The following is a 19,189-nucleotide window of genomic DNA, read 5'->3' on the forward strand; positions in this document are numbered from 1 at the left end:
GTTAATGTCTCCCCATACAGTCACAGTGTTGGTTAATGTCTCCCCATACAGTCACAGTGTTGGTTAATGTCTCTCCATACAGTCAGACACAGTGTTGGTTAATGTCTCTCCATACAGTCAAAGTGTTGGTTAATGTCTCCCCATATAGTCACAGTGTTGGTTAATGTCTCTCCATACAGTCAGACACAGTGTTGGTTAATGTCTCTCCATACAGTCAGACACAGTGTTGGTTAATGTCTCTCCATACAGTCACAGTGTTGGTTAATGTCTCTCCATACAGTCACAGTGTTGGTTAATGTCTCTCCATACAGTCACAGTGTTGGTTAATGATTGTCCGTACAGTCAGATACGGTGTTTGTTAATGTCTCTCCATACAGTCACAGTGTTGGTTAATGTCTCCCCATACAGTCAGTCACAGTGTTGGTTAAAGTCTCCTCACACAGTCAGACACAGTGTTGGTTAATGTCTCCCACTACAGTCACAGTGTTGGTTAATGTCTCTCCATACAGTCAGTCACAGTGTTGGTTAATGTCTCTCCATACAGTCACAGTGTTGGTTAATGTCTCTCCATACAGTCACAGTGTTGGTTAATGTCTCCCCATACAGTCACAGTGCTGGTTAATGTCTCCCCATACAGTCACAGTGTTGGTTAATGTCTCCCCATACAGTCAGTCACAGTGTTGGTTAAAGTCTCCTCACACAGTCAGATACGGTGTTGGTTAATGTCTCTCCATACAGTCAGTCACAGTGTTGGTTAATGTCTCTCCATACAGTCACAGTGTCGGTTAATGTTTCTCCATACAGTCACAGTGTTGGTTAATGTCTCTCCATACAGTCACAGTGTTGGTTAATGTCTCTCCATACAGTCATAGTGTTGGTTAATGTCTCCCCATACAGTCACAGTGCTGGTTAATGTCTCCCCATACCGTCACAGTGTTGGTTAATGTCTCTTCATACAGTCACAGTGTTGGTTAATGATTGTCCGTACAGTCAGTCACAGTGTTTGTTAATGTCTCTCCATACAGTCAGATACAGTGTTGGTTACTGTCTCCCCATACAGTCACAGTGTTGGTTAATGTCTCTCCATACAGTCAGATATGGTGCTGGTTAATGTCTCTTCATACCGTCACAGTGTTCGTTACTGTCTCCCCATACAGTCAAAGTGTTGGTTAATGTCTCTCCATACAATCAGATACGGTGTTGGTTAATGTCTTTCCATACAGTCACAGTGTTGGTTAATGTCTCCCCATACAGTCACAGTGTTGGTTAATGTCTCTCCATACAGTCAGACACAGTGTTGGTTACTGTCTCTCCATACAGTCAGTCACAGTGTTGGTTAATGTCTCTCTATACAGTCAGACACAGTGTTGGTTACTGTCTCCCCATACAGTCAGTCACAGTGTTGGTTAAAGTCTCCTCACACAGTCAGACACAGTGTTGGTTAATGTCTCTCCATACAGTCACAGTGTTGGTTAATGTCTCTCGATACAGTGACAGTGTTGGTTAATGTCTCTCCATATAGTGACAGTGTTGGTTAATGTCTCTCCATACAGTCAGTCACAGTGTTGATTAAAGTCTCCTCACACAGTCAGACACAGTGTTGGTTAATGTCTCTCCATACAGTCAAAGTGTTGGTTAATGTCTCCCCATATAGTCACAGTGTTGGTTAATGTCTCTCCATACAGTCAGACACAGTGTTGGTTAATGTCTCTCCATACAGTCAGACACAGTGTTGGTTAATGTCTCTCCATACAGTCACAGTGTTGGTTAATGTCTCTCCATACAGTCACAGTGTTGGTTAATGTCTCTCCATACAGTCAGTCACAGTGTTGGTTAATGTCTCCCCATACAGTCACAGTGTTGGTTAATGTCTCCCCATACAGTCACAGTGTTGGTTAATGTCTCTCCATACAGTCAGACACAGTGTTGGTTAATGTCTCTCCATACAGTCAAAGTGTTGGTTAATGTCTCCCCATATAGTCACAGTGTTGGTTAATGTCTCTCCATACAGTCAGACACAGTGTTGGTTAATGTCTCTCCATACAGTCAGACACAGTGTTGGTTAATGTCTCTCCATACAGTCACAGTGTTGGTTAATGTCTCTCCATACAGTCACAGTGTTGGTTAATGTCTCTCCATACAGTCACAGTGTTGGTTAATGATTGTCCGTACAGTCAGATACGGTGTTTGTTAATGTCTCTCCATACAGTCACAGTGTTGGTTAATGTCTCCCCATACAGTCAGTCACAGTGTTGGTTAAAGTCTCCTCACACAGTCAGACACAGTGTTGGTTAATGTCTCCCACTACAGTCACAGTGTTGGTTAATGTCTCTCCATACAGTCAGTCACAGTGTTGGTTAATGTCTCTCCATACAGTCACAGTGTTGGTTAATGTCTCTCCATACAGTCACAGTGTTGGTTAATGTCTCCCCATACAGTCACAGTGCTGGTTAATGTCTCCCCATACAGTCACAGTGTTGGTTAATGTCTCCCCATACAGTCAGTCACAGTGTTGGTTAAAGTCTCCTCACACAGTCAGATACGGTGTTGGTTAATGTCTCTCCATACAGTCAGTCACAGTGTTGGTTAATGTCTCTCCATACAGTCACAGTGTCGGTTAATGTTTCTCCATACAGTCACAGTGTTGGTTAATGTCTCTCCATACAGTCACAGTGTTGGTTAATGTCTCTCCATACAGTCATAGTGTTGGTTAATGTCTCCCCATACAGTCACAGTGCTGGTTAATGTCTCCCCATACCGTCACAGTGTTGGTTAATGTCTCTTCATACAGTCACATTGTTGGTTAATGATTGTCCGTACAGTCAGTCACAGTGTTTGTTAATGTCTCTCCATACAGTCAGATACAGTGTTGGTTACTGTCTCCCCATACAGTCACAGTGTTGGTTAATGTCTCTCCATACAGTCAGATATGGTGCTGGTTAATGTCTCTTCATACCGTCACAGTGTTCGTTACTGTCTCCCCATACAGTCAAAGTGTTGGTTAATGTCTCTCCATACAATCAGATACGGTGTTGGTTAATGTCTTTCCATACAGTCACAGTGTTGGTTAATGTCTCCCCATACAGTCACAGTGTTGGTTAATGTCTCTCCATACAGTCAGACACAGTGTTGGTTACTGTCTCTCCATACAGTCAGTCACAGTGTTGGTTAATGTCTCTCTATACAGTCAGACACAGTGTTGGTTACTGTCTCCCCATACAGTCAGTCACAGTGTTGGTTAAAGTCTCCTCACACAGTCAGACACAGTGTTGGTTAATGTCTCTCCATACAGTCACAGTGTTGGTTGATGTCTCTGCATACAGTCAGACACAGTGTTGGTTAATGTCTCTCCATACAGTCAGTCACAGTGTTGGTTAATGTCTCTCCATACAGTCAAAGTGTTGGTTAATGTCTCCCCATACTGTCACAGTGTTCGTTACTGTCTCCCCATACAGTCACAGTGTTGGTTAATGTCTCTCCATGCAATCAGATACGGTGTTGGTTAATGTCTCTCCATACAGTCAGATACGGTGTTGGTTACTGTCTCCCCATACAGTCACAGTGTTGGTTAATGCCTTACCATACAGTCAGACATGGTGTTGGTTAATGTCTCTCCATACAGTCAGTCACAGTGTTGATTAAAGTCTCCTCACACAGTCAGACATAGTGTTGGTTAATGTCTCTCCATACAGTCAAAGTGTTGGTTAATGTCTCCCCATAAAGTCACAGTGTTGGTTAATGTCTCTCCATACAGTTAGACACAGTGTTGGTTAATGTCTCTCTATACACTCAGCCACAGTGTTGGTTAATGTCTCTCCATACAGTCAAAGTGTTGGTTAATGTCTCCCCATATAGTCACAGTGTTGGTTAATGTCTCTCCATACAGTCACAGTGTTGGTTAATGTCTCTCCATACAGTGACAGTGTTGGTTAATGTCTCTCCATACAGTCAGATACGGTGTTGGTTAATGTCTCTCCATACAGTCAAAGTGTTGGTTAATGTCTCCCCCTATAGTCACAGTGTTGGTTATTGTCTCTCCATACAGTCACATTGTTGGTTAATGTCTCTCCATACAGACACAGTGTTGGTTAATGTCTCTCCATACAGTGACAGTGTTGGTTAATGTCTCTCCATACAGTGACAGTGTTGGTTAATGTCTCTCTATACAGTGACAGTGTTGGTTAATGTCTCTCCATGCAATCAGATACGGTGTTGGTTAATGTCTCTCCATACAGTCAGATACGGTGTTGGTTACTGTCTCGCCATACAGTCACAGTGTTGGTTAATGCCTTACCATACAGTCAGACATGGTGTTGGTTAATGTCTCCCCATACAGTCAGTCACAGTGTTGGTTAAAGTCTCCTCACACAGTCAGACACAGTGTTGGTTAATGTCTCTCCATACAGTCACAGTGTTGGTTAATGTCTCTCCATACAGTCAGACACAGTGTTGGTTAATGTCTCTCCATACAGTCAGTCACAGTGTTGGTTAATGTCTCTCCATACAGTCAAAGTGTTGGTTAATGTCTCCCCATACTGTCACAGTGTTGGTTAATGTCTCCCCATACAGTCACAGTGGTGGTTAATGTCTCTCCATACAATCAGTCACAGTGTTGGTTAATGTCTCTCCATACAGTCAGATATGGTGTTCGTTACTGTCTCCCCATACAGTCACAGTGTTGGTTAATGTCTCTCCATGCAATCAGATACGGTGTTGGTTAATGTCTCTCCATACAGTCAGATACGGTGTTGGTTACTGTCTCCCCATACAGTCACAGTGTTGGTTAATGCCTTACCATACAGTCAGACATGGTGTTGGTTAATGTCTCCCCATACAGTCAGTCACAGTGTTGGATAAAGTCTCCTCACACAGTCAGACACAGTGTTGGTTAATTTCTTTCCATACAGTCAAAGTGTTGGTTAATGTCTCCCCATATTGTCACAGTGTTGGTTAATGTTTCTCCATACAGTCAGTCACAGTGTTGGTTAATGTCTCTCCATACAGTCACAGTGTTGGTTAATGTCTCCCCATACAGTCACAGTGTTGGTTAATGTCTCTCCATACAGTCAGTCAAATTGTTGGTTAATGTCTCTCCATACAGTCACAGTGCTGGTTAATGTCTCCCCATATAGTCACAGTGTTGGTTAATGTCTCTCCATACAGTCAAAGTGTTGGATAATGTCTCTCCATACAGTGACAGTGTTGGTTAATGTCTCTCCATACAGACACAGTGTTGGTTAATGTCTCTCGATACAGTGACAGTGTTGGTTAATGTCTCTCCATATAGTGACAGTGTTGGTTAATGTCTCTCCATACAGTCAGTCACAGTGTTGATTAAAGTCTCCTCACACAGTCAGACACAGTGTTGGTTAATGTCTCTCCATACAGTCAAAGTGTTGGTTAATGTCTCCCCATATAGTCACAGTGTTGGTTAATGTCTCCCCCTATAGTCACAGTGTTGGTTATTGTCTCTCCATACAGTCACATTGTTGGTTAATGTCTCTCCATACAGACACAGTGTTGGTTAATGTCTCTCCATACAGTGACAGTGTTGGTTAATGTCTCTCCATACAGTGACAGTGTTGGTTAATGTCTCTCTATACAGTGACAGTGTTGGTTAATGTCTCTCCATGCAATCAGATACGGTGTTGGTTAATGTCTCTCCATACAGTCAGATACGGTGTTGGTTACTGTCTCGCCATACAGTCACAGTGTTGGTTAATGCCTTACCATACAGTCAGACATGGTGTTGGTTAATGTCTCCCCATACAGTCAGTCACAGTGTTGGTTAAAGTCTCCTCACACAGTCAGACACAGTGTTGGTTAATGTCTCTCCATACAGTCACAGTGTTGGTTAATGTCTCTCCATACAGTCACAGTGTTGGTTAATGATTGTCCGTACAGTCAGATACGGTGTTTGTTAATGTCTCTCCATACAGTCACAGTGTTGGTTAATGTCTCCCCATACAGTCAGTCACAGTGTTGTTTAAAGTCTCCTCACACAGTCAGACACAGTGTTGGTTAATGTCTCCCACTACAGTCACAGTGTTGGTTAATGTCTCTCCATACAGTCAGTCACAGTGTTGGTTAATGTCTCTCCATACAGTCACAGTGTTGGTTAATGTCTCTCCATACAGTCACAGTGTTGGTTAATGTCTCCCCATACAGTCACAGTGCTGGTTAATGCCTCCCCATACAGTCACAGTGTTGGTTAATGTCTCCCCATACAGTCAGTCACAGTGTTGGTTAAAGTCTCCTCACACAGTCAGATACGGTGTTGGTTAATGTCTCTCCATACAGTCAGTCACAGTGTTGGTTAATGTCTCTCCATACAGTCACAGTGTCGGTTAATGTTTCTCCATACAGTCACAGTGTTGGTTAATGTCTCTCCATACAGTCACAGTGTTGGTTAATGTCTCTCCATACAGTCATAGTGTTGGTTAATGTCTCCCCATACAGTCACAGTGCTGGTTAATGTCTCCCCATACCGTCACAGTGTTGGTTAATGTCTCTTCATACAGTCACAGTGTTGGTTAATGATTGTCCGTACAGTCAGTCACAGTGTTTGTTAATGTCTCTCCATACAGTCAGATACAGTGTTGGTTACTGTCTCCCCATACAGTCACAGTGTTGGTTAATGTCTCTCCATACAGTCAGATATGGTGCTGGTTAATGTCTCTTCATACCGTCACAGTGTTCGTTACTGTCTCCCCATACAGTCAAAGTGTTGGTTAATGTCTCTCCATACAATCAGATACGGTGTTGGTTAATGTCTTTCCATACAGTCACAGTGTTGGTTAATGTCTCCCCATACAGTCACAGTGTTGGTTAATGTCTCTCCATACAGTCAGACACAGTGTTGGTTACTGTCTCTCCATACAGTCAGTCACAGTGTTGGTTAATGTCTCTCTATACAGTCAGACACAGTGTTGGTTAATGTCTCCCCATATAGTCACAGTGTTGGTTAATGTCTCTCCATACAGTCACAGTGTTGGTTAATGTCTCCCCATACACTCACAGTGTTGGTTAATGTCTCTCCATACAGTCAGTCACAGTGTTGGTTAATGTCTCTCCATACAGTCGCAGTGTTGGTTAATGTCTCCTCACACAGTCAGACACAGTGTTGGTTAATGTCTCCTCACACAGTCAGACACAGTGTTGGTTAATGTCTCTCCATACAGTCAGTCACAGTGTTGGTTAATGTCTCTCCATACAGTCGCAGTGTTGGTTAATGTCTCCCCATACAGTCAGTCACAGTGTTGGTTAAAGTCTCCTCACACAGTCAGACACAGTGTTGGTTAATGTCTTTCCCCATACAGTCACAGTGTTGGTTAATGTCTCCCCATACAGTCACAGTGTTGGTTAATGTCTCTCCATACATTCAGTCACAGTGTTGGTTAATGTCTCTCCATACAGTCAGATACATTGTTGGTTACTGTCTCCCCATACAGTCACAGTGTTGGTTAATGTCTCTCCATACAATCAGATACGGTGTTGGTTATCCATACAGTCACAGTGTTGGTTAATGTCTCTCCATACAGTCAGTCACAGTGTTGGTTAATGTCTCTCCATACAGTCAGATACATTGTTGGTTACTGTCTCCCCATAGAGTCACAGTGTTGGTTAATGTCTCTCCATACAATCAGATACGGTGTTGGTTAATGTCTCTCCATACAGTCACAGTGTTGGTTAATGTCTCTCCATACAGTCAGACACAGTCTTGGCTAATGTCTCTCCATACAGTCAGTCAAAGTGTTGGTTTATGTCTCTCCATACAGTCAGACACAGCGTTGGTTACTGTCTCCCCATACAGTCACAGTGTTGGTTAATGTCTCTCCATACAATCAGATACGGTGTTGGTTAATGTCTCTCCATACAGTCACAGTGTTGGTTAATGTCTCTCCATACAGTCAGACACAGTCTTGGCTAATGTCTCTCCATACAGTCAGTCAAAGTGTTGGTTTATGTCTCTCCATACAGTCAGACACAGTGTTGGTTAATGTCTCTCCATACAGTCAGACACAGTGTTGGTTAATGTCTCTCCATACAGTCAGATATGGTGTTGGTTACTGTCTCCCCTTTATGATCCTACCTCAGTACTCAGTCTCAGTGCACCCCCCACTCTCTAAACTCTCCCAGCGCCTCAGGGTCAATGCAAACATGTGCATAAATACCCTGTCCTGACAGCAGAGAATCCAAACCCTGCTGATATCACGTCTCCTCCATGCACTTGCTCCCAGTTAATTCCAGAAGCCAGAATCAAACACCACATCTGGGATGAAGTAGACAGGCTTATTTAATGTGTAGTGACCATGGTGATAATAAGTAGTAATTCGTTTAATAATAACAACGTTAATGTCATAATAAATAGAATTTTTCATCTGAAGCATATAAGAAGCATTGAGAAAGAACTAACACAAAAGGGTTAGAGTTCAGAGGGGCGTGACCGGGACACATTAAAGAAATCTTACCTTCAGTATAGCAATTTACATTTTTAAAACATTTAAGACTTTTATTTAACAGGAACATTTACAAAAAAGAGAAAGTTTGATTTGTGTGTGTGTTTTTTAAAAATCCGCTTATAAATAAACTTTATCAATATAGAACAAAATACAGATTTTTGGGGCATAGCAGAGAGGAGAATGTGAATGGACTAGTACTGGGGTGTTATTTACCATGGATACAAAAGGGATTTATAGCACAGTAGAACCGGAGGGGGTGCTCTCTCTCTCTCTCTCTCTCTCTCTCTCTCTCTCTCTCTCTCTCTCTCTCTCAGTCTCTCTCCTCTCTCTCTCTCTCTCTCTCTCTCTCTGTCTCTCTCCTCTCTCTCTCTCTCTCTCTCTCTCACCCTGCAAATGTCATTTCATGTGGTTTTGTTCCCAGAATGCTACTGAGCTGAGCTGTCCACACATATAATGTACTGGAGCATCAAAGGGTCAGGTTTGCATACTAATAGTAATTCTAGCATCTGAATATATCAAAGTATATATTAAGAGGTGAAATCACTCATGATATTAGCCTAATTAATCTCTACTTTTGAATTACTTTTGTTTTCCTTAATGTCGATGATAAAATAATTCTAAGATAAGCAATGAATATGTATTTTAGAGAAGATATTTACGAAGTCTACAATGAGAACTGTAAAAAAAAAAATGCTTTCTTCAGAAACTGGGAAAGGATTCTCATTAAAACAGAATGGGAGTAGCTCCAGCTGTAGCGAGTGATGGAGACCTGTTAAACTGTTATATATCTGTCTCTCTCTCCTTTCAAGTGCTCATAGACCAAGACCAGAAACAGCTGGCAAACACCTAAACATCTGTAGTGGTGTGAGTGACCTGGTAAACACCTGGTCTGCAAATGAACTTCACTCTGGTCCTTACAGTAGAGCGAACGCACTCCCCTGTGCAACAACCAGGTTATAAACAAACGTGTGTGTGTGTGTGTGTGTGCGGATACGATCATAATCCCTTCCTGACCACATTTTGATTTGAGACTCATGTAACATGCTCGCACCCACATTTGTGACTCACATAACAAATATTCATTATGTATACACACACACACACACACAGACACACACACACACACACACATGGCAAATGACACTGTCTCCACATCTATGGACACATCCAGGAACTCTTTAAAACACAGAATCAGGGGTGAGCTGTTCATTTCACCAAATAAAATGTCTTTTTCCTGTTTTTTTTTTTGTTGTTGTTCGGCCCCATTACGCATATATCAAACCCCAATAATATTTGTATATAATTCATATATAATTCAGGTCTGACAAAAATGACCAGACAGCATTATAACAGTCAAGTTGCATGTACTACATTGGTGTTTGGAAGCATTTTAAACGTTTGGCTATGGTGGCTCTATCAGACTACGCTACTATTCAGTGAAGCAGATCTTTCATGACTACACTACTTGCATCCGTAGACCGCATCCGTGTCTCTCGCTCTGTTTCCGGTTGGAAGGACCCACCCCAGCAGGGACTTGGCCAATCAGAAGCTCCACATGATGCTCAGATTCCTTTCATCTTGGCTCGGACGCCAGCGTGGCCTCGTGCCAGTGCTCATGCTGGGACTGCATTGCTAAGTTCCGCCACCAGGTGGCAGTAGGCGTACGATTATGGCACTCGCATGAAGTGTTCTAACACTGACCTCTTCACCCCCCGCAGTGACACCAGCAGGAAATGAAGTGTCTAGTGATTCGACGAACACGGAAAGAGTCATGACATCATCAACAGGAAGTGGATCGGTAGCTCCGCCCCCCTCCCCCCCCCACACGAGCGGCAGGGCTACAAAACCGAAAGCAGAAAGAGAGGCAGTGACATTCCACAGGAAACGCATCAGTCGCAAAGCCAGTGTGTGGCCAGTCAGAGCGTGCGCTGGATAAAGAGCTACAGGAAGTGGTCGCTCATGCGGTTGCAGCCTTGGAGGAAAGTGCCCGATTTGAGAACAGCATCACTGTCATTCCTGCGGGGCCTTCTGGGCAGGATCTCACCCTAGCTTAGCGGAGAGAGGGCTTCTGCTTCCACGTGTAGCGACTCTATGTCAGGGGACAGAGTGACATCACAGCACAGAAGTGGACCAATCACGGCAACCAGAGACACTTCACCCACAGGAAGCAGGATTGTACACACAAGGCCTCAGGATGAGCTGCACATCTCTGAACTGTCATATCCCCTCATCTCATTGGTGGATAAAGATGTGGATGGGGCTCTGGGGCTTGCGAGAGGGTTGTATAGCTGGTCGTGGTCTCTCAGCAGGACTTAGCCGTCCTTTATAATACCACATCGTATATAATCATATATACACACACACACGCCTCTGAACACTTCTCTGCACCAACCAGTGTTGATCACAAAATGTATAGAAAAATAAAAATAAGTGTTTTGTGAAAATGGACTGTCCTCTTTTTCTTTTTCTTCTCTTTATTTGTTCTTTTTCTCACTTCTGCTGTCATTCACTCGTTTTTTTTCCACTTTTTTCATGTCTGTCGTGAAGTCTGAAGCCAGTGACTCTCCCTCTCTCTCTCTCTCTCTCTCTCTCTCTCTCTCACCCACATGCACATATACACACACACACACACACACACACACACACATACACACACACACACACACACACACACACACACACACATATATACACACACACACACACACACACACACACACACACACATACACACACACACACACACACACACACACACATATATACACACACACACACACACACATACACACACACACACACACACACACACACACACACACACACACACACACATATATACACACACATACAAACACACACACACACACACACACACACACTCACACACACACACACACACATATATACACACACATACAAACACACACACACACACACACATACACACACACACACACACACACGCACACACACACAACGGCTCTTGCCACACTCCTCTTCTCTGGCTGACGTCTGGTTTCTGTTGTAGTTTCTCTGTAACGCGACTGAGCTCCGTTCATCCTCTGTTCATGTGGGGTCTGTTCCGTGGTACCTGGCTGCTTCTCTCGCTATTTACTGAAAAAAAGGATAAAACCAGACATGATGTCAGGACTGGAGTCCTGACGCGGATGCAGTGTCAGAGATGATGTCAGGACTGGAGTCCTGACGCGGCTGCAGTATAAGAGATGATGTCAGGACTGGAGTCCTGACATAGCTACAATAACAGACGTGACATGATGTGTTATATCCAGATAAATCTAAAAACTATGTTAAACATAACAAAAAATCTGGGCACTATAACTATAATAATTAATAAACCAAAATTACACGTTCTTCCATAGCTAACAAAACAAAGAATAAAAACAGCCATATACGTTATTATATGAAATAACTCTGCTAAACAAGAACTCAACATGTTATGCAGTTGCAACATCCCCTTGGACGTCTGGCAGAAGGCCTGTGATGGTCATTACTGGTCATTACCGCATCAGTACTGTGTGTAATGCATCTGCTGCCGGAGATGACCAGACACAGGAAAACCTATCCTCACTCCTCTCTCTCTCTCTTTCTCTGTCTCCCGCTCTGTCTCTCTCTCTCTCTCTCTCTCTCTCTCTCTCTCTCTCTCTCTGCCAGAAGGCGGTTAAAAGCTCATAACACAGGACAGCCTGCTGGTTGGCTGATGCTCTGAGCGGGTCTCCTCCTAGAGAAAGAGGGAGGCCATGCATGGGGAAGAAAAGATGAGTGGAGGGGAGAGAGAAAGGGAGAGTAGGAGAGATGGAGAATAGAGAGACGGGGAGCGATGAGTATTCACTCTCACTCAACCCCCCGTAAGCCAGAGATCTTAAATTTGCCGTAAGAGAGAAGTATAGCACCAGCACAGCAGAGGTGGTGCGCGAGAAGGCCCTGCTCAAAGCTCAATAACCAGCTTCACTAATGAAAGGTCCCCGTGACCTCTGCACTCCTCTGTGGAGGGTTTCCGAGGGTTTCGGAGGCAAAGCGACTTTGTGCTGCAGACTTCACTGAAGTGGCTGGCAGCAGGTTGGAAAATCTTCACAAATCATTCATTAAAGAGCGGTTAGTGATGCGATCTATTAACCTTTTTATTCAGACATTTATTCAGAAACCAACCAGAGTTTACTTTAATATGGGACATATATAGCCATCAATTGATCAGGTGAACAAGCAAATAAAAAAATATAAAACGTTTGTATATAATGTAATAATCGAACGATTCAACATAAGCCAACTGTAGCTCTCAAGAAAATAAATGAATGTGTTAAATTTCACTTTGTACTTGAGACACTGAAGAGGTTTACACACACTGTGTCTCATCCTGCACACATGATGAACATAAACATACAGTTCCAGTGTTATTACAGTTGTCAAGAAGCACACACTTTTTTACAAGATAATACATTAGCCTAATGTGTCAGAGCACAGTGGCTTCCCTCCACAACAAAACGACAAACCAAGTAAATAAATTAAAAAAATGAACAAACAAACAGAATTATTTAGAAAATATACATTTGAAAGAAAAATGATGGAGTCCACTTGTTCATACAGACATAGAAAACAGAGAATATCAGAATTCATAATATATATGTAGCATTTCACATATGCCTCTATGTACAAATCACAGAACCTCATGTGTGGTTTTTTTTTTTTGCTTGTTTTTAAAATTTTTTAAATATTTTTTGCTTTCTTTAATAGTGAAGTAAACAAGATTGCCTGTATCACAGGGCTTTTCTGAAGACCCAGAGATTAAACATCGTATATGAGCAACAGTTACACTACACCTGTGCTGACATGTCAGCTATATAAGAGATGCTGAGACCAGTATGTCTGTGAAACATATATGTTGCGCAGGGATTGTTTCAATATATAATAATATAATAACTACTATGTACTTTAAACAAACAAACAACAACATAAAAGACGTAGATTTAATTAACCCGCTTGCTGGTTCACTGGACAGTAATCTGTACACAATCAAAATCTGTAATCTAGCACAATAAAAAAATTAAAACATTAACAAAAAAATAATCTATTCTTTACATGTAGGTTTCCATGGCTCTATACATAGCAGCCTTAGCAAACATCTGTAAATGCAGGAAATGTCCTACTGCAGGATGCTCAGAATGCAGGGGCAATGCAGAGCTGCCTTCTGTCAGTGACAATTGATCCTTGGTGTTGCTATACACTAACAAAAAGGGGCGTTTTTTTGTCTTGAATGCAAAATAAATACAAGTACCAAAATACACAAAAGCTTTGCCCTGATACTAATAATCCATAAAGTTGATAATAAGATATACTGAGGAATTCAAGGTGTCTATTTCTTGTGTGTGTGCAATAAAAATGACGAAACCGCCCCCCAAAACAAAAAGAAAGTCTGAAGTTGAAAAAGAGCAGCAAAAAATTGCACTAAATGTTCATTTGAAAACAGCCCGTGCTTTATCAGCTATGAATATGCATGAATATGCAGTTATGCAGTCATTTCTCATGTGGATCTGAAATGACAATCTTTGATCTGCACGTTGAGGGTCCTGATTATATCCAGTCATGTTTTGTCCCTGATGAGGACTGTTGTAGAGCGGACACAGTGGTAGCGTGAGATATACCATACGATAAAACAGGAGGAACAAGCAAAGGTACTTCTGCAATAGTGTGCTCGCGCGCGTGTGTGTGCGTGTGCGTCTGCATTTTCTGCGTGTGTGCATTTTCTCAAAGGGAAATTCAAGGAATTCACCAGTCCTGGGAATGCATTCTAACAGAGGGGGACCGGTGGGGGCGTCAGGCGGTATGAGATGGACAATTAGGAGAAGCTGTGAAGGTTCCTTTAAAGGTTTTTGGTCTGGGAGGAAGCTAGTGATTCTGTGTAGGACTACATCAGCGAGCCCTTATCTAAAGGACGTGTAAGAATACGAGAATGGTGGCCAGTCCGTTATATCCCTCACTGTTGAAGACCCACAAACAAAGCCTGCCATTTCTCTCCCACGGATGGTGCGTGCAGAGAAACAGGAGAAATGATTCTCTCATTAAAGTGACTCTGAATGGTAAACAGGCCATAAAGGGGAAGGTGAGGCTACGCTTCAGTAAGGAGGCTAAAGACCGTCCAACCTCGGCTTCCTGGTGTGTGCGGAGGTACTGCAGAGAGGCTCGCACTCACCCAGCCGCTGGCACGGGGGGGTGTGGCATGTCACACGGCAGGAAGTTCCTACTTCGAACACTTCTCTGCATTGATTGGCTGGTTAAGATTTAATGGCTAATTAAATCAGAAGCCAGGGTCTTGAGGGAGTGGTGCAGTGTTTGGCCTCTCATTGATTTGTGTGTGCATGTGTTTGTGTGTGTGTGTGTGTGTGTGTGTGTGTGTGTGTGTGTGTGTGTGTGTGTGTGTGTGTGTGTGCTGACCTAATGAGGTTTGGTGTTTGATTAGAAGGGACTCCTGTATGTCTGCTGATTAGTGCATGTATACACACACACACACACACACACACACACACACACACAATCTTGTGGTGTCAGTTGAAAGGCTAGTGCCTACATAATGGCTAAAGGAGTTGCAAACAGAACCCAGTGTTACACAAAGTCATTACAAGGCTGAGAAATCTGAACCATCCTTACAGAGGTAAAGCTTTCAGTGCAAACCAGAGTGAGAATTATCGCATATATACAGGAAGGATATAAATATATAATCATATATAAGGATTACAAAGAACCCTCCAGCTTAGGATGCATAGACAAAACTTTAGGGAATGTAATTATTTCTTTTTAGCAAAACACAGTACAATATCACACTATATTCTAACCTAAATGTTCAAAGTTAACTACATATACTACATATATATCTTATCTATGCATAAGAAGGTAATGCAGTCAGGTTTGACATTTGCTGGCGACACTGCACGGAACGTGTGTGTGTGAGTATGATGAGAAGAAAAGCACTGAGGTGAGGAGCTGTGTGAAAGTTGCCCGAAATCCTGAGGACCGCCCTCTGCCGGCACACATCAGTCCTGAGGACCGCCCTCTGCCGGCACACGTCAGTCCTGAGGACCGCCCTCCACTAGCACACGTCAGTCCTAAAGACCGCCCTCTGCCGGCACACATCAGTCCTGAGGACCGCCCTCTGCCGGCACACGTCAGTCCTGAGGACCGCCCTCTGCCGGCACACGTCAGTCCTGAGGACCGCCCTCTGCCGGCACACGTCAGTCCTGAGGACCGCCCTCCACTAACACACGTCAGTCCTGAGGACCGCCCTCTGCCGGCACACGTCAGTCCTGAGGACCGCCCTCTGCCGGCACACGTCAGTCCTGAGGACCGCCCTCCACTAACACACGTCAGTCCTGAGGACCGCCCTCCACTAGCACACGTCAGTCCTGAGGACCGCCCTCCACTAACACACGTCAGTCCTGAGGACCGCCCTCCACTAACACACGTCAGTCCTGAGGACCGCCCTCCACTAACACACGTCAGTCCTGAGGACCGCCCTCCACTAGCACACGTCAGTCCTGAGGACCGCCCTCCACTATCACACGTCAGTCCTGAGGACCGCCCTCCACTAACACACGTCAGTCCTGAGGACCGCCCTCCACTAACACACGTCAGTCCTGAGGACCGCCCTCCACTAGCACACGTCAGTCCTGAGGACCGCCCTCCACTAACACACGTCAGTCCTGAGGACCGCCCTCCACTAGCACACGTCAGTCCTGAGGACCGCCCTCCACTAACACACGTCAGTCCTGAGGACCGCCCTCCACTAACACACGTCAGTCCTGAGGACCGCCCTCCATTAACACACGTCAGTCCTGAGGACCGCCCTCCACTAGCACACGTCAGTCCTGAGGACCGCCCTCCACTAACACACGTCAGTCCTGAGGACCGCCCTCCACTAGCACACGTCAGTCCTGAGGACCGCCCTCCACTAACACACGTCAGTCCTGAGGACCGCCCTCCACTAACACACGTCAGTCCTGAGGACCGCCCTCCATTAACACACGTCAGTCCTGAGGACCGCCCTCCACTAACACACGTCAGTCCTGAGGACCGCCCTCCACTAACACATGTCAGTCCTGAGGACCGCCCTCTGCCGGCACACGTCAGTCCTGAGGACCGCCCTCCACTAACACACGTCAGTCCTGAGGACCGCCCTCCACTAACACACGTCAGTCCTGAGGACCGCCCTCCACTAACACACGTCAGTCCTGAGGACCGCCCTCCACTAGCACACGTCAGTCCTGAGGACCGCCCTCCACTAGCACACGTCAGTCCTGAGGACCGCCCTCTGCCGGCACACATTAGTCCTGAGGTCCGCCCTCTGCCGGCACACGTCAGTCCTGAGGACCGCCCTCCACTAGCACACGTCAGTCCTGAGGACCGCCCTCTGCCGGCACACGTGAGTCCTGAGGACCGCCCTCTGCCGGCACACGTCAGTCCTGAGGACCGCCCTTTGCCGGCACATATCAGTCCAGGGATTTGTATGCCACTCTTAAGAGTGCACTAAACATGTACATATGCCACTCTTAAGAGTGCACTAAACACTTGTTACTGCCCTTCATCTGGTGCCTCAGCTAGTCTCCTTGTATGTTAATGTGTGAAGTGTGCACACGTATGTCGCCAGTTCGCTGTTCCTCTCTGCCTTACTGAGATTCTCTTTTCATCAGATTTTGTGTTGTTGCTATTGTGTTTTTGTGGGGCTTTTTGGCTCACATGTTCGAAACACCCCACCCCCCCTCCCTGCACCCACAAGAGTACACGACGTGAAACTGATGTGTGGTCACTGACACTGATGCAAGACTGACCAAGTTACTGCTCTCTGGGTGAAATCCAAGATGGCCACTAATGAAATGCTAGAACTCATTATCCAACACACATGTCACACCGGGGAATATCTGGGCTGCTGTATTTCTGCCCTTATGTGTTTTCATCACCTACTTCTCCATTAAGGGATAAATACTTGTTTAATAGTTCTGTTCAACCCAGAATAATTATTAGTACACCACGGACATGCACCCTGCTTTCTGATGTAGTGTATCGGATGACGTTTGGTAAACCGAGACCAGCGCCTTCCTGTTGAAAACCTCAAAATGACACTGTGGTGGAGCTGGGTGAGATCGTGATGGCCTAAGAGACATTTCCCAGAGGACCGTGGTTCTGGCAGACTACAAACAATTATTTTCCCCTCCTGATTGGCTGAACCAATCCCGGTGCAACTCTCTGCCTCACATGCAGAACCACTGTCTATTATAAAAAAAGAGACATTTGTGTCTTAGGGCTGAAAAGCTGACCAATCAGAAGCGGCTGTACATGAGTCGTGAGCAGGGGTGCTCACCATGGGTCTGTCTGGCCAGTTAGACTCATTAGAGGTTCAGCTCACCCTTTTCAGCAAGGACCTTACGAAATCCACACTGTCCCATCATGGCTGACAGCAGACAGTGCAGTCCTGACGACAGAGCACCCTCGTACCTCTGCTCACCGGGCTCAAACCACAGACCGGTCAGGAAATCGGTTAGTGTCTCCCGAAACATAAATACCAAGAACTTGCAGTAGTGTCACATTTATCTGTGTTTAACGCGCGATTATCTAGAGCATGGTGTGAATATTTACTAATGTAACATCAAACTGTATTTTCCGCAATCAAATGACTGTGAGATTCTCAACACTAATGCATGATTGGAAATTATGGTAACGTGATAATAAATACAGTGTACCAATCCTGTAGGAACAAACCCAGGCTGGGAGCAGGAGAATCCACACTGAACACACACCCACCAGGTGTGTATGAGTCAGGTGTGGCTGTTTAATTTAGCGTTAGCACTCAGGATTGGACAGCCTTATCTGAGCAGGTATCAGGCTTCTCACACTCCCTGTTGTGATAATCCAACTTCATAATAGTTATAATACAACTTTCACCCCCCCCCCAAAAAAAAAGAACCAGGGACATCATACATCACACACACACACTCACACACACACACACACACACACACACATGCACACAAAGAGAAAGAGTCGCTGGTGGATACATGTGTGATTAGACGCATGGTACGGAGGAAGTGGTGTGGTTTGGGGAGGTCGCTGCGCCGACCCGGAAGCACGTCGTTTTCACGCGGCGCTCAGTGTAGGGAGGGGCGAGGGGGTTCGCTCGCTTTACGTTTACCGGCAGCTTGTTTTGCCATGGCAACGCCTTTAGTAGGGCGTGAAGCGACTGTAAGCTCCTCGGCACAGGCTAGCCTGCAACATCAAAGATGAAACACAAGGGGGCAGTCAGAGCGATGGAGGCGCCTCCGCATGTGCCTCCCCTCTCTTCCTCACTCCTCTTCCTCATGTTTGAGCGCATCGGAGTGCACTCAGAAGGGACCAGCCAAAAATGGGAGCAAACTGTCAAATACCATAGGCTGTGTGTGTGTTGTGTGTGCATGTGTGTCTTATTTCTGAGAGGGGGTGTATGTGTGTAAGGATTTTTTAGTGAATGTCTGTATGTATGTGTATTGATTTAGAGTGTATGTTTATTGATTAGAGAGTATGTGTATTGTAGAGTGCATGTGTGTGTATTGGAAGCATTCCTTTGATGTCGATGCAGAGAAAAGCAGACTGTTTTGTCAACCTCATGTCAATCTTGTTTTAACCTCATGTCAATCTCATGTCAACTTCGTGTTAACCTTGTGACAACCTTGTGTTAACTTACAGCA

The 19,189-nt window shown here is 44.7% G+C and overlaps 1 protein-coding gene across 18 annotated transcripts in view; it reads right to left on the reverse strand.

The window, feature by feature from the left end:
* Window positions 1-8,278: 8,278 nt before the first annotated feature.
* The window catches only part of rbfox3b (RNA binding fox-1 homolog 3b), a 225,755-nt gene continuing 214,844 nt past the window's right edge, over window positions 8,279-19,189 (reverse strand). For 13 of the 18 annotated variants that reach the window (XM_081716635.1, XM_081716631.1, XM_081716632.1 and 10 more), the window contains one exon: window positions 17,250-19,189. This exon is cut by the window's right edge and continues 2,701 nt beyond it. Coding sequence is in view for 5 of the 18 variants with exons in the window: in XM_081716627.1 (XP_081572753.1) it covers window positions 11,521-11,579 (59 nt within the window). In the remaining 13 variants the exon portion in view is untranslated. Of the gene's footprint in view, window positions 11,580-17,249 lie in introns of those variants that run through there. The other 5 variants (XM_081716634.1, XM_081716624.1, XM_035525375.2 and 2 more) reach the window with 2 other exon arrangements.

The sequence above is a fragment of the Electrophorus electricus genome, chromosome 6 (genome assembly GCF_041902795.1).
Source record: "Electrophorus electricus isolate QZ-2024a chromosome 6, ASM4190279v1, whole genome shotgun sequence".
Classification (NCBI taxonomy): domain Eukaryota; kingdom Metazoa; phylum Chordata; class Actinopteri; order Gymnotiformes; family Gymnotidae; genus Electrophorus; species Electrophorus electricus.